General features: G+C 32.1%; 1 protein-coding gene across 9 annotated transcripts in view; it reads right to left on the reverse strand.

Annotated features, from left to right (window-relative positions):
• Positions 1-27,291, reverse strand: part of Ralgapa1 (Ral GTPase activating protein catalytic subunit alpha 1) — a 233,008-nt gene that overhangs the window by 139,627 nt on the left and 66,090 nt on the right. For all 9 annotated transcript variants that reach the window (XR_013343785.1, XM_026414280.2, XM_026414271.2 and 6 more), the window contains exons 11-16: positions 22,522-22,719; positions 18,919-19,056; positions 11,483-11,631; positions 8,779-8,908; positions 7,334-7,571; positions 5,555-5,716 (exon numbers count right to left, since the gene is read on the reverse strand). Coding sequence is in view for 8 of the 9 variants with exons in the window: in XM_026414280.2 (XP_026270065.2) it covers positions 5,555-5,716; positions 7,334-7,571; positions 8,779-8,908; positions 11,483-11,631; positions 18,919-19,056; positions 22,522-22,719 (1,015 nt within the window). In the remaining variant the exon portion in view is untranslated. The remainder of the gene's footprint in view (positions 1-5,554; positions 5,717-7,333; positions 7,572-8,778; positions 8,909-11,482; positions 11,632-18,918; positions 19,057-22,521; positions 22,720-27,291) is intronic.

Raw genomic sequence — 27,291 nt, forward strand, 5'->3', positions numbered from 1 at the left:
ATGAAATCTTCAAAAAATGAATCATGTTTTTCCTATATATTTTTCAAGTCTAAAGTTAGTGTTGTAATACTATCAAGAACACTTATTCTCTTACTAAATTCCTGAATTACATACCAATGACCAATATTTTAATTCTGCTCTTTAACTCCAAAGTATAGATTATTATATTCAGATAACATTTTATTTTACTATACATTTACCAATTTCTTTGATCACTTATTCCTTCAATATTTGTATAATTTTTCTTTTTCTTTCCTGATATATTCTTTAGAAGTCTCTTTCATAAAGGTCAGATAGTAGCGAAATTTTTAAGTTTTTGTGTTTATTTTACTGCTATTCTTGAAACTTTTATTCAGTACACAATTCTCTAAAGATAGTTATTTTCCCTTAGCACTTTAAGATATTGTTTTACTGTCTTATCTTCCATTGTCGGTACTAAAAACACTGCTTTTAGGGTTTGTAGATTCTCTATTTTTTTTTTCTCTTTGCAGCTTTTAAACTCCTGTCTTTCCATTCTGCAGTGTCAGTGAAACATATTTAGGTATGGGTTTGTATCTATTCATTCTAGTTAGTTGAGTATGTGCTTCTGTTTCTAAAGATTCATATCTTTTATCAATTATTTGTTACCCTTGAAATATTGCCTCTCTTTCATTGTCTCCTTCCAGAATTCCAATTAGACATATTAGACCTTCTTATCCCATTCCACATATTTCCTAAGATTCATATTTTTCATATCCTTATCCTGGGTAATTCTTCAGGTCTTCCTTTCAAGTGACTGATATTCTTTTTACTTTTAGTAAATACATTTTTACTTCTATAAGCTCTATATGGTTCTCTTTTTTAAAAATCTTTATGAGTCTTTCATTTTTCCTTTAAACATTTCAAACATAGTAATGTTACAATCTGAAAAATCACATTCCTATAATAAGGATCAATAACTGATAACTGTTAGGGATCTAAATCTGTTTTCATTTTGTTAACACACCAACAGTTTGTTTCCTTATTTACTGAGTTATCTTTTTTTTTTTTTTTTTTTTTTTTTTTGTAGTTGGACACAATATCTTTATTTTTATGTGGTGCTGAGGATTGAACCCAGGGCCTTGCATGTGCCAGGCAAGCGAGTGCTCTAAAACTGAGCCACAACTCCAGCCCCAAGTTATTGTGAGTTCCTACCCTATGGAATTTCTGGAGGCCTAATTCAGACTGCATTCCTCTGAAGGTAATTTACATTTGTTTGTACCAATTGCCAGCAAGCATTACTTGCAGAAAATAACTTTTGCCTTTGTTAAGATACCCAGTTTAATGTGAAAACCTTCAATTCCATTCTCCAATCTTGAAGCTTGCCAAGGTCTTAGTTTGGATACTCAAAGTGTATATCAAAGTGTATTTAAATATCAGCAGTTTGCTCCAAGGTCAGCCTACTTTTCCAGTATGCTAATTGCTCATTACTCTATTTTAAGCAAATAGCTTTACTTTTTCAGTTTGGCCTGGAAAGTAGGGTCATGATGGAGTGTCTTAAGAGATTTCACTGACGTTTTATGGATCCAACAGTATAACAAAAAAGTAGCAAAAATATCTAATAACTCCAAAACACCAACAGTACAAATCATATAATGACTTAAAAAAATCTTTTTCTCAATATTTTATTAACAAAATTTTCAAACACCTAGAAAAGATGAAAAAGTTATAAAAATGCACACATATATACCCCCTAAATTCAAAAGCTATTAGCATTTTGCCAAATTTGCTTTATTTTTGCTGTATATATGTGTTTTTGAAGTATCTGAAAGTAAGTTTGCAGATACCATGACTCTTCATTGCCTATATACTTCAGGACTCATCTATGAGTAAGGTTATCCTCCTATATAGCTAACACCATTATTATACCTGGGAAAAAATTTTAATTCTATAACATCGATTAATAGTCAATCATATTCTAAATTACCTATAAAATTACTTATTTATTTTCTTTGAAACCAGATTCCATAAGTGTTCATGTATTACATTCAAGTATTGTCTTCTTAAAAATCTAAAACAAACACCACCCCCAACTTTTAAAAAGATAATGTCTTTTTGAAGAATCTACAACAGTTGTCTCACAAAATGTACTACATTCTAGTTTTATTTGTTCCTTCATGGAGTCGTTTAACTTGTTCTATTTCCTATATGTACTATAATATAGGAGTCAGGTATACAAGATTAAGTGATTATTTCCATAACCTCCATTGTAAAGGTACAATTACCCTTTACAAATGTAAAGAATATGTGGGATGATCTATGACTATAAGTGAACATCCTATTCTCAAGCAAACTTGTACCTAATGGCTTTAGCATCAAAAATAATGATCCTTGCTTAACTCTGTAAGCATTTTAAACTGAGATTTTTTTTAAAAAATCCCTTCAGTTCTTCTATTTACACTAGCTTAAATTTTTTGATAAAGAGTTTTAACTTCACATCCCCCACCCCTTATACGTAACACATAACACATTTTGGGGTATTATTATGGACTACTGCATTTTTATGCTTTGACCATATGGAAGCTCCCAAGTGACTTTTGAACTTAATCAAATATGCTCATTTTCATTCACATTAAAAAACAAAAACAAAAACAATGGATAGGTGCATGCCTGTAGTCCCAGCTCAAGAGGTAAAGGCAGGAAGATCCCTTGAGCCCAGGAGTTCAAGACTAGCCTGGGCAACATAGTGGGATCCCATCTCAAAAATAAAACAAACATTCAAAGCCAATAAAACATCAACAACAACAAAAACATTAAAAGCACAATCAGAATTTTTCAAAGCATACTACCATGGAGGTTAAGTATGTAGAAGAAACAGGAATTCTTTATTGTGAATGAAATATAAATTAGTATGGTCTCTTTGGGGGACAAATTAACTTCAAATCCTATAGATAAACCCGCATATGTGCATAAAGTAACCAGCATACATATTCTATACCACTTTAAATACACAAAATTATAAAATATATGTCCATCTTCAGGACATAGGTTAAATTATGGGACTTCCATGGAATGAAATAAGATATAGGAAGTTTAACACTTTTTGATACATAACATTTTAAAGATACATTATTATAATAGCTTGACTTCATATCCTAAGAATCTTTTCCTTTCATACTCCACTTCAGCCACAGTGAATTTCTTACTCTTCCTCAAAAACCCAAGCATATTCCTGGCTTCCGGTTGTTTTACTTTTTCTACTGACTGCCTTGAATGAGCTTCTTATAGGTTCATTGCTAAGTTCATTCTTAGACTTTTTTCAGGTCTCTGTTCTTATATGATAAAACAGGCCTTCCCTGTCCTCCCTACCTAAAGCAATCCTATTTCCCTAGCCCCATTATTCCCTAGTCCTTTGTTGTATTTAAATTGTTTTGGTTTTCCTTTTTTAATATTTTTAAATTTTCTCTTTAGTCCTTTGTACTGAGTTTTCTTCATGACTTACTACTACCTGATATGTTTATTGGTTTATCTGCTTATTACACATCTCCCCAACACTAGAATTTTCAGCTCCAATGAACTTTTGCTTTTTCACAACTTAAACCTAAGTGCTTAGAACAGTGCTTCCATATTGAATATTTAAAAATTTTGTTTTCATTCAAATGTGTAAAAAACCATGGTTCACAATAGTGTAGACACTATGCTTTATGCCTGTATATGCATAAAATAACTTTAGAAGGATGCTCAAGAAATTAGTAACAGTGGTTGTCTATACTGAGGTGAACTGGAATGGCAGAGCAGTGATGAAGCAAAGACTTACTGTATTGTTCACACTTTTTATCATAGATTGAATTTTTAACCATGTATGTTAAGAACATAAAAATTTAATTTAAAAATTTTAGGAGAATATATCTCCAAAGAATGTTCTAATTTAATGTTATCCTTTGAAGGATTTTCCAACTTTATGCAAGTACCTTTCTTAACAAAAATTTGAATAATTTAACTTTTTGTTTTTAGAGGCTTATTCACTAAACAAAATTCATGGCAAGGTTGTCTGACTTAAGTATCAGAAAGTAATCACAGCCAGCTGATTTCAAGATGAGTATTTTATTATATACTATTTAATAGAAAGATAAATGCCAACTTATTAAAAATGATTATTTGTCACTGGACAGCTAATGGGACTTTATGCTTCCTTAAACTTTATAAACTAAGAATAAATTCTATAATCAGAAAGAAAAGTACTTTAAAATTATTTCAAGATTTAAATAAACATTTAAATGTAAAAATAATTCTTTGTTAATACACAGATATTTTCTGTATATGTGACATTGGAAGAAACACATTTCAAATGTAACCAATATTTGCCTTAAGATTCCAATAAGTAACTATAAACCAAAATTCTAAAGCATTAAATTAATTTTAATCCATGAATATCCTTTTTCTTTATATTGTTTCTTATTCTTCCTGCATATACAATTAATACAACTATGTGTTTATTTTATAAGACAGTTCTGAAAATGCAATCCCTTTAAAAGATTTTAAATAAACAATAATTTTTAATTCTTAAAAAAATTTAATTTACTAATTCTTTTTATTTCTGCATCTTCTTTTAAGCTTTAATCTCAATAATTTAGAACTCACTGTTTTATATAAGACTTAACCTTATAATGATGGTTTTAAAACTAATAATGTTTATTACTGATTACCATTCAATACAGATACTTCCATGGAAAATTCTCCTTCTCTGGAATTCCAAGATTATAAATCCTGAAATAACTTCAAGTAATTTTGTTTCAGTCATGAAACAAGTGTTATCATTCCCACTCAGAGATGAAGTACTGAAAGCCTGTAAAGGTTTGATAAATTATCTAAAGTTATCTAGCTATTTAGTGATGAAAGAGAAAAAAGGTTAGGACAAAAGTCTTTTCACTGAAATAGACTTTCTACTATATTCACACCAAGTTATAAACATCTGAGAGGAAAAGAATTAAGATGGTAGCTAGCTCTACAGCATGCCGAATGATCCTATGCCTAGAAATTTTTCATATTAGTGCTCCTTCACTGGCATTTCACAGATTATAGAAATTTCTTCCTTATTTGTTAAAAGTAGCAGGGAAACTAGCAGTAGATTCCATCTTGGCCTCAGCTCTCTGCCAGTAGAGAGCATGAATTCCTTGTTGGATGTCTATGAAGTCAATCTATATAATTAAAGAACTGAAAATTAGCTGTCCTAAATTTCCATGTTTGTGAGTACATTCATTTAATAGTAGTATATTAGTTAATACTCAAGTTTTGTAAACTGAATCAGAGTTCTACTATTTCAATGCTGTAAAATGACATTTTAAAATCAGGGATATCTACAGTAAAATGAACTACATAAAAACAATAATGAAAGATAAATCTTTATAACATAAGAGGGTAAAACAGCATGCTATTGGACTCTAAATACTATTAGGAAAAAAAAAGATTTTGCTATACAAGTTTTTCATTTCATAACAAAATCAACTGATAAAAAACTGTATGTTTATATACATTGTTCTTAAGGACTATAAATTAATTGTTCCATACAATTCTCATGACTTTGAAGAGTACATACCAACAGTTTTTTGCCGTACTATACTCCTCGCCTTTTCAGTTCCTGGGGAGCCAGTGGTTGTTGCACTTCTCTGTCTCATTGGGGCTTGACCAGGCTGATCACGACTCCATCCTCTAGAAAATGACTTGTCAACTGAAACTTTCTGAAATTCATGTCCAACTCCTAGAAATGTAGATTTTCAATCTCAAAATACTGTCACCTAATCAGTAATACCTTTAAATTTATGTGTGCTATGTTGCCTCATATTCTTAGGCTTACTTATAATAAAGTACAAAATAACAATATAAAATGCTATGTACTATAAGACCTTTTTGAGCTTCATTTTACATAAAAATTATATTATAAAACTTATGCAGAATTATAAAATTATATCAATAATAAACTATTATAATCTCTGAAACAGACTTGCTTTGTAATAGAAAAAAAACATATAGATAAGAAAAAAGATAGTAAATGAGCTAACCCAAAACCATGCTATAGTGAAGGTTACTTAATTTCGACCTGCCAATAACAGCTATGTGCGAAACATATAGTTGAGAAAAAAGGAGTTTGAGCTTCTTCATACCCTGGAAAAGGGGTTAGTATGAAATGTGATTTAAGTGTTATCTCTAGTTAGTATTTTGCGTTTTTAATAATTAGTTGCTAATAAACCAAGGATTATCAAAACATGTACTAATTATATAATCAATATGCTATGCCCCAATCTCTTTAAACATCTGACATATTTCACACCTAGGGAACATTTGCTTTTAGTTCAAACAAACAAAATACTTTCAAAGAATTTTCCAGGGCAGGGAATGCAGATCAGTGGTAGCTCAGTGATACAACATCATTTGCCTATCATGTGTGAGGCCCTGGGTTCAATCTCCAGTACCACAGACACCAAAACGAATTTCCACAATTCTTTACTACATACTTTTTAAAAAATATATTTATTATTTAATTGTAGTTGGACACAATATCTTTATTTTGTTTATTTTTATTTTTATGTGGTGCTGAGGATTGAACCCAGGGCCTATAATGTGCTAGACAAGCGCTCTACCGTTGAGCCACAACCCCAGCTGAAACTACATACTTTTAAAGTAAAGTAAAATCACTCCTTTAGTTCTAACTAAAAATTTGCTTATTTTAAAAAAGGAATGGCATGGGCCAGGTTGTGGCTCACTGGTACAGCGCTTGCCTACCATGGTTGAGGCACTGGGTTCAAACCCTGGCATCACATAAAATAAACAAATAAACTAAAGGCACTGTGTGTCCATCTACAACTAAAAAAATATTAAAAAAAAAAAAAGGAATGGCATAGGCAGGAACAATGGCACAGGCCTATACTCTCAGCTTCTCAAGAGGCTGAGGCAGGAGGATCACAAATTCAAGGCCTCAGCAACTTAGTGAGACCTCTTATCAAAATAAAATAAAAGAGAATAAGTATGTTGCTGAGTGGTAAAGTGACTCAGGGTTCAATTCCCAATACAGAAAAAAAAGGGGCATTTTATAAATTTCCATTTTGGTTAAATATCAAAAACAAAATAAAATATGTAAGATTAATGTTAGCTAACTATGTATAGAACATTGTCAAACTTTCTATTCATTTTAAGATTAAGAAAAATTACAGGGTATTTACATGCTTTATTGTTGGAAAACTTAATCTTCTGGGTATATGAAGGCAGGAATAGTTAAGAAAGAACATGACTTTTACTGCACTCCTTCTCCCTGGCTTGGTTTCCCCCAACTCAATTATTTTAAACAAACTTATATGGAGCACCTCTGAACAACTCTTACCTTTCCCTTTGTGCTTTTTTTGCTTCTGTTCACTCAGCTTATCCAATGGTAAATCACTGAGATCCAAACTATATAAATTCCTAGCTAAAACTTTAGTTAGTGTCTCCATAGTTAGGGACCACTCAGTGGCCAATTCTTCCCAATAGGTCAACGATGACAACACTGATAGTAAGTCATCCCAAAGTTCACGTGAGATGTACACATTTAGATTTGCTTTAATCCAGGCAACTATAAGAGTCTACAAAGACAAATATTCAGAAATAACAATGAAATGTATACAGTGTGTGACTTCAAAATCAGATATTCAATTCTTTTAAAAATCACTTAAAAATAAGAATTTTAAAACACATAATAGCCATGACCCTTTCTTCATAGTAGTGCTTGTGAAAGTAATTCATGTAATCATTAGTATTATAAACTTCATTTCAACAAATGCCAAATCTCAACATACCAGTAATTCAAACTGAAAAAAAAACCTCACTAAAATCATAACTACCTTTCATGCTGCATTACACTAATAGCTAATTCTATAAATTTTAGTAAGAAATTCATATATAAATTTACACAGCAAATATAAAGTTGGAAAATGCACAAAGCTTAGAACAGGAGTAAATATCAAAATGTGCAAACAACAGAAGAAATTATGCCCTTTAATAAGCTAAAATTTTATCTTGTAGCTTCCACTTTTGGATTAATGACAACAGGAAAATTCAAAAGAAAAAGGGAGTTCAGTTAATAAATATTTCTGTTTTTAAAGGGTTATTTGCCACCAACAGAGAATTTTAGGTAAAAGATTAATATCTGAAATAATTTTTTAACAATTATACTTATGACCAAAAAATTAGATCTGAGACAGCTTTTGACATTAAAAATGATTTTATCCTTATTTGCTTTTAAATCTGTCATCCTAAAAACATATGTTTTTCTATTTTTCAAAGACTCTATTTTTGAAAACCACAGTGTGTAACTTCTGTGTAATCAAACTAACACTGAAATTTCAAATTAAGAAGAAGGACTATAAAAGTCTCTGGAACAGTGTAGGAATGGATCTTGATTACTAGTTTTTCATTACCATGAAACAACTTAAAATTTTAAAGTCTAACAAAGCAAACAATTAGACTATTACTCTTAAAGTCCTCTGACAGCTTTTTGCAACAATACATAAACATGCCATGTGAGATAAAATTAACATCATAACCCTTTGTGATAACACTTTTTTCACAGACATAACATCTCTTCCACTCATACTAGGTTTAAGTTTGTATGTACGGCAAATAAACTACTTAGATGAGCATCTTTTAATTTAGCTCTACAAAAGACCTTTAATATGAACTGATTTCTGATTTAAATCTTTTTTTCCCAGGTAACAAAGCTCAGGGTTCAATAAATCCTTTAAAAAATACATGTCTATCCATCTATTCATCTATTTATTTTATTTTTATTGCCTGGAAAAGTGGTCCTGCAAGTCGACCTGCCAAGGTCATATTTTTTTTCCCCTGGAACTGTAGAAAAGCTTGTGATGACATCTTCAGTACAGACTCCGTGACTCTGAGCAACACAAGCAGCATCTGTTCCCTTAAAGTAAAAAGATTAATTAATGTTTCCTTCTTGCATATGCTTGCTTTTGATTAGTGGTTAACTTTCAAATTAATGTTTCTTATAGCATTATCTTTGGAATAACACAAATATTAAATATAAAAGAACTTCAAATTTTTAGAATTATTAAATATTGAAATTAAAATTCCATTTATGGGCTAGGGTTGTGGCTCAGTGGTGGCAAGCTTGCCTAGCATGCATGGGGCACTGGGTTCAATTCTCAGCACCACATACAAATAAATAAATAAATAAATAAATAAATAAAGGTTCATCAGCAACTAAAAATATTTTTTTTAAATTCCATTTATATATTTATATCAGTCATTTTAAAGTCATTTTCAGGCACAATAGCCTCAGATAAAATAAGATAGATTTGTGATTTTAATAATGAGAAATTAGGAGAAAAAGAAAAAGTAGGAATAATGGCTCTTCTAATCCTTTTTATTTTGGCTATTTTTAAATCTCTTGTTCTTTTTGTGTATTATTAGTCAAACCAACTCTACCATTATTCTTATCTTCCCTCTTTCTTCTAGCTGGTTACTATTAAAACAATAAAACTACATCTGATATTTTGAAAACTGATTCAGCCTCAATGAAAAAGAGACTGACAAGGGAATTCTAGTTGGGTACACAACCAGGCTAAAGCCCAAGTGCCTATCACAGCCTTCTCCTTTTTAGCTATTCTGCAGGCCCATTCCAGGCATAGCATTATACAAGACAGTCACTGTGGGAAATATGGCTGAGACAGCAATAGGTCCCAGATCTAGATGTCATGGTTTTTCTGGGAAGTAAGGGCAGAATCAAATAGAAAACTATCACTCAATTAAAAATATCCTAAATTTATTAGTGAACAAACACATGCAATCATTAAAAAAATAAAAACCTTAAAAGTGTCACATTTATAAACTTAGGCTTCTAGTTTAGCTATATGAAATGAAAAGCTATTTGAAATCATCTACCTATACAATAAAGCACATATTTTACAAATAAATCTTATCTGATTTATGGTCAAACCTTAACGCACTCATATATCAGATAACCTTTCACTTTGTAAAAATAAGAATGATTTTAAATAATAAAGAAAAGTCTTAGAAATTCAACATAAATTGTGGATTTCCCAAAGTACTATGACACTAGGAGATCTTAAAAAATTAAGAAAAAAATCTCTAAAATTGTGTTGCACAAATCAAGACTCATACTATAACTTGGCTCATCAATGACTCAACACAAACAGAAAGAAAAATTAAAGAACCAAAAAAAAGAATGATTAAATGAAGTTTAATTTCTGAAGTCAGAAAGACTGTCATTCAAATCTCTGCTCACCACTTACTGGGTGTGTGAAAAAGAAAAGTCACTTAATTTCTTTGTGCCTAAGAACTATCCCATGCAAAACAGGAATATTTCTATGTTATACAGTGCTATGAAAATTAAGGAACACATGTAAAAGAGCTTATAAAGAAACCTAGCACAAAGATCTGTTTCAAATATGCTGATAACTAATTCTAAATGGAATTTTATTAATACTGTTAGTAAAGAACATTTGCAAAATAAAGCCACTTTTCTCTATGTGGCAAAGTTTTAAAAAGGCACTGTCTTCCTCCCCGCAAACAAAAAGAAATAACTACATGTCCATGATTAATATGGACTGTTGAAGAAAATTATTTATATACATAATACATTATTATGTTAATAAATGTAGGATACAGAAAAATAAAACAACTTGTATATACCTTCTAGGGCCTCTCAGTGTTTATACACAATCAAGGAATCAAGACAAGTCTGACAAGAACTATACAGAGATACAAATATAGAATGAAAGAAAGTAAGAGGGAAAATGTGGGTAAAATATGTAGAAAGAGGAAGACAGTTTAGAGAATAGTTTTGGTGACAAGAGGTAAAGATGGCAGACAATCATTCTAAAAGTCTGGAATGTGCTCAGAAGAAAGCAACTTGATAATGCTGGGAAGAAGGGTCCTATCAAGCAAGGTTGATAGGTAAAAAATTAAAGAGGAAAAAAGAAGGCAGGGAAAAGTAGGCAGAAAACTGATCATACAAAGCTTTGAATGCTAGATTAAGGCATCAGGCATTTACACATTCGATGAATCATCTTTTCATTCATTCATTCATACATGCATAAATTCCTTTCTTCATGTATGTATGCATATATGTATGCATTCATTCCTTGGGATTGGGGAAACCATCATATGCATACTTCAGAAAGATAATCCAAGGGGGTCTTGTGAAAACTTGATCAAAGATGTTTGAGATAAAGTGAACTATTATCACCATGATTATTATACATTTTAAATTTATTTATTCATTCATTCAATAGGATACTCTAGGGGCTGGGGATGTAGCTTAGTTGGTTGAGTGCTTGCCTAGCATGCACAGGTACCACCATAAAAAAATAAAATAAAATAAAATAAAAAATAATTAGGAGGCCCGACAGCATTTTAACAAGCCCTGTTCATAGATGCTATTCCTCCAATAATTACTATACTTGTGTACATAGTAAAAAATAAATAAATAAATATAAAGGATAAAAATTTTTACCAAGTCCTTTTGTCCATTGATACTTGTACCACCATGTAACGATAAATGTTAAGAATTCGTTTACACATATCTGTGTGCTCATCCAGAAGATTTTTTATTTCATTTGCAGGTTCAAGAAGAAATATGTTTGATGAGTTTATAATGAACACCTAAAACAAAAGAAATCATTATCTATTCACAATGGAATTTCAATGGCAAATTCCTTTTCAAAGAGAAAAAACTTAGATGCTGATTACTAGGAGATCTACAAATAACTTAAAGGTACTGTGGGTTAATTCTAACTTCTACTACCAGCTTAGTATCTGAAATTTAAACTCATTAAATTTGCCTATGTTTATGTTTACCTAGGCAAATATATAATTACTAGTAGGCACTAAAAGAAAATAAAACAAATGCAAAACAAAAAGCATTTTTAAACTGATAGCATTAATAATAATAACCCTATTCCTCTCAAAAAATGAAAAGAACAATAAAGTTTAGGATAAAAAAGGTCACCAAAATCAGGAAAAACTTTCTGAATGAGTTGTAAATATTTTATCCCTTTTTTCTTATTTTTATGTGTCTATGTCTTTTTAATGAAAACAGACTATGGAAACATTACATATTATAAATATTTCTAATGAGAGGTCATCAATGTGTATCTTTAATTAATTCTAACCAACTCATTAACTATATGTTGTTATAGAGGGAAAAGTAATAATGGTGACAGGTGTGTACAGACACTCTCAAGGATACTTCAGAAGAACAGAACATTGTTATATATTGCAAATTTAGAATATTTACATCATTTATGTCCACAATTCTGATATAAATCTCCTGGAAACTACATAACAAAATGGAGTTGTAAAATGTAATGAGAGAAGAGACTATTAAGCAAACTTTTAAAACAGTAAAAAAGAGCTAATTCTGTAAATCTAGCTATGCTGATCAAGAAAAACAAGAACACGGGGCTGGGGATGTGGCTCAAGCGGTAGCGCGCTCGCCTGGCATGCGTGCGACCCGGGTTCGATCCTCAGCACCACATACCAACAAAGATGTTGTGTCCGCCGAGAACTAGAAAATAAATATTAAAAAAAAAAAAAATTCTCTCTCTCTCTCCTCTCTCACTCTCTCTTTAAAAAAAAAAAAAGAAAAACAAGAACAAAAAAAATATAAAAAACATTGGAAATAAAATGAGAGCAGTACTATAGATTCAGGAGAGAGTTTAAAATGACAACTCAGTGCACTGGAGAATATCATATTAAGTGAAATAAGTCAGATTCAGAAAGTCAAGAGTCATCATGTTCTCTTAATATGTGGAAGCTAGAGAAGAAAAAAGAAAAAAAAAAAACTTAAAAGACCTCACGAAAATAGAAGGAAGACAAGTAAACTTGAGAGAGGGGATTCAGGGGGAAGGGAGTAGGGAAAGGAAAGGGAAGGTACTGGAGAATGAAACTCATCAAATTATGTATATCTACAAATATGTTTCAAAGAATTCCACTATTATGTATAATGTACCAATAATTCTTGTCACATCGATATACTACATTTTCCATCCTTTCTTGTAATTATGATTGTCCCAGTAATGATATAATGTCCATACAAGTGATGCATTTTCTTTCCTAGTTGAAACTTTTAAGAAAAGAGCGTTTCCTACGTATTTTCATTCTCTTTTGCCAATTGGTCATATATAATGAGGTCTAACAAATAGAAATCCCCAATATAAGAAAGATAATAAGTGAATAAATTGCTGAAAGTTCCTGAATTACTGAATATGGAAAAACTTCCTGTTAACCAGTAATTTTCTACTGAGAAAAAAAAAAAAAAAAAACAACTAATGTTTGAGCCACTGTGTACTGTGGCTCTATTCTATACTTTTTTTTAAAAAAAGGGGAGGACAACTCACAAATAATTTCATGTCAATGAAACTTTAATGAATTAATTTGCAGAATAATCAATAACTTGCCAAAACTTGCTCAAGAAGAAACAGAAAAGTTGCACATACAAATATCATGAAAAAAACTAAACTGGTAATCCAGGTCTCTCTGATATATCCCTGAACAATAAGCCTAGACAATACTACAGGCAAAGATTCTTCTTTTGCATGAGTTCTTTCAGAGACAAACAAAAAGGAAAACCACTCAATTTATTTCATAGAAATATAACCTTATTATCAAAAAACAAACAAGGACTAGATAAGTAAATAAAAGGTCAATATTCTTTGTGAACATTTACATGAGAATATTTAAAAAATACTAACAATTCAAACTGGACAAATTATAGTAGTGTTTATTCTAGAATTTTCTTAGCAGAGGGTGGGTATGAGGAATTTAACCCAGAGGCACTTTCCCATTAAGCTGTATCCCAACCCATTTTTATTTTTTATTTTGAGACAAGGTCCCACTAAGTTGCTGAGAGGTCCTTGAACTTGCAATTCTCCTGCCTCAGCCTCCTGAATTGCTGGGATTATAGGCATGTAATCCCATGATTTTATTCCAGAAATTTAAGGATGTCTTAACATAGAAGTACTTATTAGTAAGTATATCCTTACCAATAGATTCAAAGAGAAAAAAAAAACATGATTATCACAATGTATATAGTAAATTCTTATCAATAGATTAAAATAGAAAAAAAAGCATGATTGTCACAATGTATGTAGAAAAAGCACTCAGCACTTTTTATTTTTCAAAACTTTAGCAAACAATGAAAAAGGGAAAATTCAATAATCTGACAAAAGAACACTTATAAAAAATGTAACAAATGTATACACAGCAAAAGAATGAGAAGAGTACCATCAAAAGCCAAGAATAGGGGGCTGGGTTGTGGCTCAGCAATAGAGCACTTGCCTAGCACGGGCGGGACCCGGGTTCTATTCTCAGCACCACATAAAAAAATAAAGGCATTGTGTTGTGTCCATCTACACCTAAAAAAATAAATATTTTTTTTAAAAAAGCTAAGAATAGGAAAACAGGTGCTCACTATCATCTCATTGTCCTGAGATGATAAACACAAAAGGAAGGAAGGGAAATAGAGAAGGAATATAAATATGAATAAATTGATAAGGAAAAGACAAAGCTAAGCTATGCAGCAGTATAGAAGAAGAGCATTCCAGTAACAAAGAAAAGTAAGTTCAAAGGACTAAACAGTGATTTAGTTTCTAAACTCTTACTCTAGATTTTTCAATTATCCTGTGGGCCAGCAACTAGTTTAACTCTTAGGAGTCTTATAGACTTCACAAAGACTTTTGCCCTAATGCTTAGTGGTAATGGAAAGCTATTGGAAAGTTTGAGCAGAGAAAGAACATGATCTGTCTTACGATTCCTCTGGCTAGGATTCCTCTGGCTACTATGCTAAGAATAGACCAAGATGACATGTGGGCAAGAGCAGAAAGAAGCACAGAGACTAGGAGTTAACTGAAATAATACAGATGAAAAAATATGGAGACATAATATGAAGGAGAATGAAGGCTAAGTAATAGTCAAGATTCTGTATACACTCTGAAGAAAGAGAATTTGTTGTTAGACATTTATAGTATGTGTGTGTGTGTGTGTGTGTGTGTGTGTGTGTGTGTGTAAAACAAGAAACCCCAGGAAGCAGGAAAACAGAGATATCATTAAATGAAACAAGGAAGACTATAAGAAGAGCAGTCAAGTTTGAAATGTCTATTAGATATCCAAGAAGATGCCAACTTAGCATTTGAATATTTGAGTTCAGATTTCACAGAGTTCAGATGAAAAGATCCAGACTAGAGATAAAATTTAGAAATGGAAGTATATAGATGGCATTTAAAGCCACATGAATGGATTAGATTAACAAGAAAATAAATGGAAAAGAAATTTAAGAACTGAGCTGGGTACAGTGGTCCACATCTATGATACCAGTTACTCCAGACGCTCAGACAGGAGGATTCCAAGTTCAAGACCAGCCTGGGCAACTTATGAGGCCGTGTCTCAAAATAAAAAATGGACTAGGGAGGTAGCTCAGTGGCAGAGTTTATCTATCATCCGTGAGACTCTAGGTTCAATTCCCAGTACTGGGGCAAAAAAAATGGGGGTAGGAAGAGTGGTGAAAGATTCAAGAACTGATTCCTGGGCATTTCAACTTGAAATGTCAGGGAAAAAGTCAGTTAAAAAAAAAAAAAAAAAAAAGGAATCTGATTTGGCCAGTGAAGTAGGAGAAAAACAGGAGAATATGCTACTCTCAAAGACAAGTGAAGAAGCTCAGTGGGGAGGGTACAAGCTACTCTGAAAGATGCTTCTGACAAGTAGGAAAAGGACTGAAAATGTATATTCGATTTAAAAAAGAAGAGCGCACATGTGGACTTGACAAGAACAGCTTGATTAAAAAATGAATGGTGCCAGATGTGGTGGTGCACATTTTGTACCTTAGCATTTTGAGAGGGTGAGGCAAGAGGATCTCAAGTTCAAAGCCAACCTTGGCAACTTAGCAAGGCCCTAAGCAACTTAATGAGATCCTATCTCAAAAAATAAAAAGATGATGTGGCTCAGTGGTTGAAAGTCCCTGGTTTAATCCCTGGTACCAAAAACCTCCCAAAACAAACAAAAAACTGGAATGGTGATTTAACTCAGTAGTACAGTGCTTGCCTAGCAAGTGCAAAGCCAGGACTTGATCCCTATACCAGCACAACAAAACAAAATGAACAAACAAAAACTAGAGTGAATAAAATGAACACTTACTAATACTTAAGAAAAATATAAATGCCAATAAAAAAAACTTTGGGAAAAAGCATATGAATAAGCAATTCATACATGAGTAAAGATGCTCAAATTCAGTACTGATGAAGTATTTGAGTTCTCATTTACTCATTGTGAGATTTGAATTTCCTGCTATTCATTATATATATATATATACACACACACACACCACTTTTTACTTTTTTTAAAAAAAATTGCACTTTCCTTTCTTTATAGTTATTCATGGACGTTTATTTTATTTATTTACCTGTGGGGCTAAGAATTAAACCCAGTGCCTCATACATGTTAGGCAAGTGCTCTACCACTGTTTTCCTGTTTTAATTTGCTTTTCCTTTGCTACTAGCCTTATTTTCCTGTTTTAATTTACTTTTCCTTTATCCGTACTCAACTTACCTATGAATTGTCTATGTGATGTTTATCAATATATGTATATTATAAAGTAAAAAATGGGCTGGCTTGTGTCTCAGTGGTAGAGTACTCACTTAACACATGTGAAACACTGGGTTCCATCCTAAGCACCATATAAAAATAAACAAATAATTAACAATCAGTGAGGTGAATAGAGAGCCTACAGAATGGGAGCATATTTTTACCACATGCACATCAGATAGAGCACTAATCTATAGGATATATAAAGAACTCAAAAAGCTAAACACCAAAAAAAAAAAAAACCCTCCAAATAACCCAATCAACAAATGGACCAGGGAACCGAACAGACACTTCTCAGAAGATGATATACGATCAATCAATAAATATATGAAAATTGTTCAACATCTCTAGCAATCAGAGAAATGCAAATCAAAACTACTCTAAGATTTCATCTCACTCCAGTCAGAATGGCAGCTATTATGAAGACAAACAACAATAAGTGTTGGCAAGGATGTGGGGGGAAAGGTACACTCATACATTGCTGGTGGGACTGCAAAGTGGTACAGCCAATATGGAAAGCAGTATGGAGATTCCTTGGAAAACTTGGAATGGAATCACCATTTGACCCAGCTATCCCTCTCCTCAGTCTATATCCAAAGGACTTAAAAACAGCATACTATTCTTCCCATGCTCCCCGTCCCTACTCCACTATGAATCAACCTCTTTATATTAGAGAAAACATTCGACATTTGGTTTGTTGGGAATTGTTAGAATTGTCTACTCTAACACCATCCATTTATCTGTAAATGCCATGATTTTATTCTCTTTTATTACTGAGTAATATTCCATTGTGTATATATGCCACGTTTTTTTATCCATTCATCTAGGTTGGTCCCACAGTTTAGCTACTGTAAATTGTGCTGCTATAAATATTGATGTGGCTGTGTCCCTGTAGTATGCTGTTTTTAAGTCCTTTGGGTATAGACCGAGGAGAGGGATAGCTGGGTCAAATGGTGGTTCCATTCCAATTTTCCAAGGAATCTCCATATTGCTTTCCATGTTGGCTGCACCACTTTGCAGTCCCACCAGCAGTGTGTGAGTGTACCTTTTCCCTACATCCTCGCCAACACTTATTGTTTGTCTTCATAATAGCTGCCATTCTGACTTGTGAGAGATGAAATCTTAGAGTAGTTTTGATTTGCATTTCTCTAATTGCTATCGATAATGAACATAGGGCAGAGGGGTGGGAAGGGAAGGGAGGAGGCATGGGGTTAGAAATGATGGCGGAATGTGATGGGCATTACTATCCAAAGTATGAAGACACTAATTGGTATGAATATACTTCGTATACAACCAGAGATATGAAAAATTGTGCTCTATATGTGTAATAAGAATTGTAATGCATTCTGCTGTCATATATAAATAAAAAATTAACAATAAGTGAAGTCATATTGCAAAAATTCTGCCGTTGCAAATGCAAATTGGGTTATATTACATTAATTCAAATTATTTTCAAAACGACTCATTGGATTGTAAAATTAGCAAGAAAATGTCCCTTCACATTAGTGGAAAATAATACTAAATTCTATAAGCTCATACAGCCATCACAGGCAAATAATTTGACAAATTAATAAATCTGTGATTCTCTTAAAAAAACTCAGAATACTAGAGTGACATAGCCATATCAAAGTTTACAGCAACACAATTCACAAAAGCTAAATTGTGGAATCAACCTAGATGCCCTTCAACAGATGAATGGATAAAGAAACTGTGGTATATATATACACAATGAAACATTACTTAGCATTAAAAGAGAAAAAAATCATGGCATTTGCCAAATGTTTTCTCTAATATGAGAATGCTGGTCCATAATAAGGATGGGGTTGGGGGAAGCATGGGAGGAAACTTTAGATAGAGCAAAGGGGAGGGAGGGGGAAGAAGGGGAGGAAAGGGGAGGGAGAGGGAGGGAAGGGGCAGGGAGGGAGAGGGAGGAGGAAGAAAGGGGCAGGAGGGTAGGAAAGACAGTGGAATAAGATGGACATTACCCTAAGTACATGTATAAAAACAAGAATGGTGTGACTCTACTTTGTGTACAACCAGACATGAAAAATTGTGCTCTATATGTGTACTATGAATTTAAATGCATTCTGCTGTCCTACATAACAAATTAGAATAAATAAACAATTTAAAAAATAATATGATTAAAAAATAAAAAGGAAAAATAAAAAATATGACATAATGAAAATTGATAAATGTGGGGATGGATTTATTACAATTTAGAAGTCATACTATATACTGAAATCATGAACTATATATATTTGAACTATTTAATGATTATTTTGTTTTAAAAACATAGCTAACAAAGTAATCCACCTGCAAAACTGCCTGGGTACCAGCTTGTATGTTTTGTTCTGTGGCTTCTTCAGTGGCATTATGAAGAGTATCTTGGTAGGAGCCATTTTTTGCCCAACTGGAATTTCGAACATGCTCAGCAATATTGGTCCCATTTTCCTGAAGCAAAAGACCAAGTTTTTAACATTTCAATCATTAGAGTGCTAAAAAGGGTCAGGTAAGCTAAAAAAGGAAATGAAATTATTAGATCACAATATGAAACAAGTTTCTGTCAAAACAGTTTATATCTTGATTACAAAAGCAATCTATATTCCCTATAAAGAATCTCAATGACAAAAATATAAAGTAAAAAAAAATCACCCATAATGACTATCTAGAATTAATATCATTTCAGATATTGAGACATTTTTCTAAATTATGTAATGTATAAACCCCTTCCATTCTCTCACACATTAGAAAATAGAATTATAGTATTTAAAGCTCTGTAAAAGATGAATTCTGTTCTAAATTAAATACCAGAATTCAAACAACTTTAAAAAATAGAAAATAATTTCTATTTATCCTATTTAAAAGTAGTAAATTCCCATTATTCTAATACTAATACTTCTAACCGCTAAGACTGCAGTTTTCTGCCTACAAGTCTTAATAGATTAGAAATCCCTCAGGTAAAAAGCATACAAACAGAAATTTCACTCAGTGTTAGTTTTCTTTTTAAAGTTTCCCTCTACTTTGTTCCTACTTTTGGTAACTCACCAATATTTTCAAATAGTTTTAAAAATATTTTTATTAAGCTTATATTGTAATATGCAGGAGGTTTAGTCTGATACAAACTATTCTGCCATTATTTGAAGTGGTAACTGAAATTCAGCTCTATCAGAGCAGCCTCCCAATAACCCATCCAGCCCATTTAGCCACCACAAACAAACTTGCAGTTTTAAAATTTTCTATCTAAAAACATAATAAAAGTTAAAAAATAAAAATTCCTATTCATGTGCCAGTGGCAACAACCCTGGCTGTAAAACAAATAAACTTGGAACACCTGCCCATTACTCATCTCTCTAAGCCAATTAATTATCAAAGCACAACTGGTTCGACCACAAAAGAAACTAATATATCTACCCTCTTATAGTTCCACTGCAGCTGCCATTGTCCTACTGCAGCTACTTATCATCTCGCTTCTGAACTTTGCTCAAACTTTCTAACTGATCTCTCTTGCCTCTAGACTGCTTTCCAATCTACTCTCTACTCTGAGTCTGTACGATCTTTTCATAATCCTTCAAAGTTCTCCAGAGCCCAGAATATAATCAAAGTCCATTAACAGGGCATACAAGTTAGTGAACAGAATCTAATCCTTGTCTATATTTTTCTATCACTTTCTCCACCTATTCTTACCTAGCCAAATAAAAATATCTTCAAGGTTTCTCACACATTTATAGATGTTATTCTTACCATGTGATTCTTTCCCATTTGTCTACCTCCTTTCCCATATTATCCTACCTCCTCCATTAAACACTCCTTGATTTTACCAAGCACAGTACAAGTATTTCCTCCTTCATGTCTAAGATAATATCAGTAACACTGTTTTATAATAACTTGTATATTTCTGTTCTAGCTAAACCATAAGTTATGTGAAAGTGAAAATGATGTCTTTTCACATTTATGTTACCAAAGTGGTTCTCTAGGTGGGCAACACCACGCTTTAGAGGACACTTTGAAATTTATGAGGATGCTTTATTGTCACAAGAACTAATATACATCACTGGGATTTTATATATATACCTTGAGGTGCAGCAGGGAATACTAAACATCCTACAAGGTCCATGATAGTCCTGTAACCTGCCCCCTCCCACACACACACAGAAAAACACATCTTTTATTCCAAATGTCTCACACATACTATGAGAATTTATCTGAGTAATTATCTGAATCTATAACCTATTTACAATTATAATTATTACACCAAAATTTTGAAATGATTTTAATAATTATAAAATTTACCAGAAATGAAAATCAATATCTTTTGGGTTAGGTGCATACCATTACAAAGAGTTGCTGGCATTTTGAAAAATCATTATTCTAATAACAATGTTGTTCCATTTAAGTAACCAATAGAGTACAGTTATTCAACACACCTATATCGTTAACTCACCATCCTTCTCTTTGTTCATTCCTTCCACTGTTTTTAAATTGCATACATAGATTGTTTATACTCTCATTCTTGTGTAAAGAATGCAGGTTTAGATTGAAATATGGTCTACAACATTTTCAATGTAAGGTATGTCTGAAGAAGGAATCATCTAGGCATAGTATAACTACAGAAGTTGGGAAAATATTTAAACTAACATTTGATATTTTTCCCTTGATATATAACAAATAGTACTGTGAATATCATTTCATAATTTATATTGTTAATTTTACATACTTCAATTATAATTTTCATGCTTTTTTGTGGGAGAAGTGCTGGGGATTGAACCTAAGACAACCTTATGCATGCTAAGTATGTTCTCTACTACTGAGCTAACCCCCAGCCTTAATTATATTTCTTAGTTAAATTTTTCCCAAGCTAGGTACAGAGGTGCATGCCTGTAACCTTGGAGATTGAGGCGTGAGGATTGTAAATTTGAAGCCAGCCTCAGCAATTTAGCAAGACCCTGTCTCAAAATAAAAATAAAAAGGCCTTGGGATAGAGCTCAGTGGTAAAGCAATCCTGGACTCAATCCCCAGTACAAAAAAAAAAAAAAAAAAAATCACATTTTTACAAGTAGGAGAAAGTATTCTACAAATGTGTATACACCCACAGATTCAATGTATCCCCATAAAATTAGCCTATTTATTCATACTATAACACACTGATTAAATTTCACTGGTGAGGTAAAATTTAATTAATCACCAAAGTAAATAAATAATTATTCCTATTCAGATTTAGTAAGATATTTTTTGGTGAAAATGAAAATCAGACAAAACAGATAAACTTTTTGTTTTTCTAACTCCATCTCAGCTTCTGCTTCTTGGATATTGTGACTTACTACAAGGGTAAACAACCAAATGATAAGAATTCACTTAGGCTTTTAAAGAATAAATCGAATCAGGGACCCAAATGTCACCTCTACATTCCTTTCTCTAGTTCTCCCTCTGTGAGTAAATTCCATCTTCTTATCACAGATCACTATATTTTTATCAAGTCAAGTTTCATATTTTTTAATCAGAGCATAAGAGTTTAGGGAAAAATTCAGAACACACTGGTTTATGCTGGGTAGCGATTCATAGAATAAGCTAGACACTACAACCCTTGGAGGGAGAATTGTAGTTTGGTAATCATACCACAAAGTATGACCTATAACATCCATTTTTATGCAGTACCATAGTTCTAAATATAACAGCATCTAAATTTGATCTAGTTAATGATTTAAAAGAATCAGAATAAAACCTCAATATTAACTTTTTAAGGTTGTGACATCACAGAACTTTGCAATAGAGTATTGAGATAACAACTGTTTCATTATCTACACTACAAAATATACTAAAAGATATCTTTACCTTCACATTTAAGTATATGTGTTAACATATCATTCTTTCATGAAACTATTAAACTTACACTAAAATACATAAATCTTGTAATTTTACCTCTTCTCTTTTTTCTCCTTCTTCCATTGAAATATCATGGTTGACCACATTTTCAATACAAGGTATGGCTGAAGAAGGGATTGCAATTTCTTCAGGCTCTTGCATAAACAAAGGTTTTTCCTCTTGCTGGATCCATTCTTGATATACTTTTACCACTTTTCTCATAGCTGCTGCTTCACAAATTGGTAATAAAAATGCCTAGTGAAAAAAAAAAGGATATAGACATAATGATATCTTTCCCCTAGCCACAAATCACTAACACATTTCTATCTGATGTGAGATATAAATAATTTTTTTAAAAGTTCAATGATTCATTATCACAAAAAGCCTTTTATCTCCAAATAATTTGTAAATATACTGAGAGAAAAATGTTTATGGTGGATAGCCACTGATTTCAAGTAAAAGAAACAAAGATTGGCTTCCTTTATACCATCTCAGAATCATAGTACTTCTTGTTTCATTAAAAGTATGCTCTTACAAGGTTCAATATATAAATACAACTTTTCATAACAAACCACATTTTTGTAACTTAACATCATTACTGTCTTTTGAGATTATATCTAAAATACATTTTGATAAAATGATTTTAATTTAAAAATAAAAATTACAATACAAAATGTTTTTTAAAACTACATGTAAGCTGACTGTGGTGGCACATGCCTGAAATCCGTGCGACTCAGGAGACTAAGGGAGAAGGATTGCAAATTGGAGGCCAGCCTCAGCAATTTAGCAGGGCCCTAAGCAACTTAGTGAGACACAAGTCTCAATAAAAACATTTCTAAAAGGGTTGGGGATGTAGCTCAGTGGTAAAATGCCCCTAGGTTCAATACCTAGTACTAAAAAAGAGATTTAAAAAAAAATCACAATTAACAAGGCAGCTTAGCTTTTCTAAGCATATAAAGAAAAAAATTAAAGCTTTTATATTTCATTTTTACATATAATCAAGATCTATAATTAAATAATAAGGCAAAATACTTAGAAAGGAATGTCTTAGTTATTCTTTGCTTTAGATATTTTCTGGGTTGTCATTAATGTTAAAAAAAAAAAAAGTAAACATTTTCCTTGTCACAAAAATACTACATTTTGCTAGGCACAGTTGCACAGGCCTGTAATCTCAGACTTGGGAGGCTGAGGCAGGAGGTTCACAAGTACAAGGCCAGTCTCAGCAACTCAGTGAGACTCTGTCTCAAAATAAAAAATAAAAAGGGCTAGGGATGCAGCTCAATGGTAGAGTATTCTTGGGTTTAATACCCAATACTGCAAATAAATAAATTAAATAGCAAACTATATTTTTACAGTAAAACATAATTAATCTCAACATGCAAAATAAAACAGTAAAAATACTCAATCTTACTCTCAAAGTCCTTTCACTATAAATGTCTGTTATGGTTACCATTTCTATTTTACATTTTATTTACAAATGAAAACACAATTAAATTGCTTCTTCTTACCACTTGTACATCAGATAGAGCACTAATCTCTAGGGTATATAAAGAACTCAAAAAACTAAATACCAAAGAAACAAATAACCCAATCAATAAATGGGCCAAAGAACTGAACAGACACTTCTCAGAAGATAATATACGATCAATCAATATATAAAAAAATGTTCAACATCTCTAGCAATCAGAGCAATGCAAATCAAAACTACTCTAAGATTTCATCTCACGCAAGTCAGAATAGCTGCTTTGAGAACACAACAATAAGTGTTGGTGAGGATATGGGGAAAAGGTACGCTCATACACTTCCGGTGGGACTGCAAAGTGGTGCAACCAATATGGAAAGCAGTATGAAGTCTCCTTGGAAAACTTGGAATGGAACCACCATTTGACCCAGCTATCACACTCCTCAGTCTATACCCAAAGGACTTAAAAACAGTATACTACGGGGACACAGCTACATCAATGTGTAGAGCAGCACAATTCACAGTAGCTAAACTGTGGAACCAACTTAGATGCCCTTCAATAGATGAATGGATAAAGAAAACTGTGGTATATATATGCAATGGAATATTACTCAGTAATAAAAGAGAATAAAACCATGGCATTTTCAGGTAAATGGATGGACTTGGAGAATATAATGCTAAGTGAAGTTAGCCAATCCCTAAAAACCAAATGCCAAATATTTTCTCTGATATAAGGAGGCTGATTCATAGTGGGGTTGGGAGAAGAGCATGGGAGAATTAGATGAACTCTAGATAGGGCAAAGGGGTCGGAAGGGAAGAGAATGGGCATGGGGACAGAAAAGATGGTGAAATGAAATGGACATCATTACACTAAGTACATGTATAAAGATACAAATGGTGTGAATATACTTTGTATATAACCAGAGATATGAAAAATTGTGCTCTATATGTGTAATATGATTTGTAGTGAATTCTGCTGTCATATATAACAAATTAGAATAATAAAAAAGAAAAAATTGCTTCTACTTCTTCATTTTAGAACCACCACCCACTAATTTAATGTCAACTTTAAAAATCATAAGACCTTTTACCTAAAACCTGGCACTTTATACAATAGAATTATCTAATAGGTATATTTAATAATTAAGTGGTAAAGAGGAGTTTATTTTCTCTCAATCAAACCTGCAAAAAAATCACATCCAAGATAATGATGAAAAAGTTAATGTGCAATTTCAATAGTATATTTAATGTTGTTTAGCAATCCTTTAATTTTTTAATATTATTGATTTCCTAGAAATATTTAATACTTTCCTCAACTGAACAAATCCATTCCTAAATTCTCACTCTCATATTCTAGCAGATTCATTATCAAGTCATTTTGATAGCTATTTATATTATAGTTGTAGCAACAGTTCACCCTTGCTTAAAGATTTAAATTAAAATAGTTTAAGTCCAAAGAAGTTCTATTCTAAATTCTGAAAATTTAACTTATTTTTAAAAATTTAACTTATTGTCTAAAATTCCTATAGAAACTCTATATTTTTCAATTTTGTTATGAACCTAAAACTCAAAAAATAAAGGATAATAATTTAAAAGATTAGCAATCTCTAGAGCTATTTATTATTTCATTTTCCCAGTACCATTTATTATTTATTAAATTATCAAACTATATTCCCAAGTGATTTGATACATTCAAACTACATTCCAAAGTGAAAAAGGTTATATTCCTTATCTTTAGGTTATCATTACCCAATATTTATTTATCCTTGCAGATTCTAAAATATGCTACTGACACACATGATCTGAAAGAAATAATGATGTTAGCCACAGCTAAAATCTAATACATAAAAGTGATAATTTATAAATTTACAATGAGAAATAACTGTGACAGAACCAGGATATTCAAGTCCACATATTAGCAGCCTATTTCTCTATGGCAAGTAACAAAGGACCCTGAATAGCCAAAGTAAACTTGAACAAGAAAGAACGACTACTTAGCATGCATGAAGTCTTGGGTTCAATTCCCAATACTGGGAGAGGGAAGGGAAAGAAAAGAAAAGAAGAGAGGAGAGGAGAAGAGAGGAGAGGAGAGGAGAGGAGAAAAGAAAAGAGGAGAAGAAAAAAGAAAAGAAAAGAGAAGAGAAAGGAAAAGAAAATGAAGGAAGGAAGGACAATGTTAGGGATTTTGCACTTCTTGACTTAAAAATGTACTACAAAGCTACAGTAATCAAAACAGCATGGCACTGGCATAAAAACAGAGATACACACACCATTAAAACAGACTATAGAACCTAGAAACAAATCCCTACATCTATAGTCACCTGATTATCAAAAAGGGTACCAAGAATACACATGGGGAAAGTATGGTCTCTTCAACAAATGATGTTAGAAAAACTGAACATCCAATAGGCAGACAAATCACATTGGACCATTATCTTACAACACGTACAAAACACATTCAAGACTTAAATACAGGGCTGGGGTTATAGCTCAGAGGTTGAGTGCTTGTCTACCATGCGTGAGGCACTGGGTTCGATCCTCAGCACCACATAAGAATAAAATATTGTGTCCACCTATAACTAAAATATTAAAAAAGACTTAAATACAAGCACTAAAACTACACAACTATTAGAAGATTACATAAGAAAAAAGCTTCTTGATCTTGATCTTGGCCATAATTTTATTTATATGACACCAAAACCAAGCAACAAAATAGACAAGTAGGATTATACTAAATTTAAAAAGATCTGCATCAGAAAAGAAACAATTATTAGAGTGAAAAAGCAACATTTGGAATGGAAGAAAATATTTGCAAACTATATAACTGATAAAGGATTAATGGCCAAATAGATGAGGATCTCCAACAACAGCAAAAACAACCCTAATTTTAAATATGGGCAAAGAATCTGAACAGACATTTCTTAAAAGGTGATTAATGGCCAACAGGTTTATGAAAAAATTCTCAATCACTAATCGACAGAGAAATGCAAGTCATCTCATACCTATTAAAATGATGAGTATTAAAAAAAAGATCACAAGTGTTGATGATGATACAGAGAAAAGGAAAAGGAATCTTTGTTCACTCTTGGGAATATAAATTAGTACAAACATCAGAAAAACAGTATTGAAGTTCCTCAAAAATTTAAGAATAGAACTATCAGCAATCTGATTTCTGTGTTTACTTCTGAAGGAAATAAAATCACTGTTTCAAAATAATTGATATTTATTTATATGCTCATTATTATGATGTAGAAATAACCTAAATGGCCATCAAAGTTTGAATGTACAAAAGAAAATGTGGTATAGGATGGCATATTATTCTACCTCTTAAAAAAGAAGGAACTCCTGGGCTGGGGATGTGGCTC

This window comes from Urocitellus parryii, chromosome 6 (assembly GCF_045843805.1).
Source record: "Urocitellus parryii isolate mUroPar1 chromosome 6, mUroPar1.hap1, whole genome shotgun sequence".
In the NCBI taxonomy this organism is placed as follows: domain Eukaryota; kingdom Metazoa; phylum Chordata; class Mammalia; order Rodentia; family Sciuridae; genus Urocitellus; species Urocitellus parryii.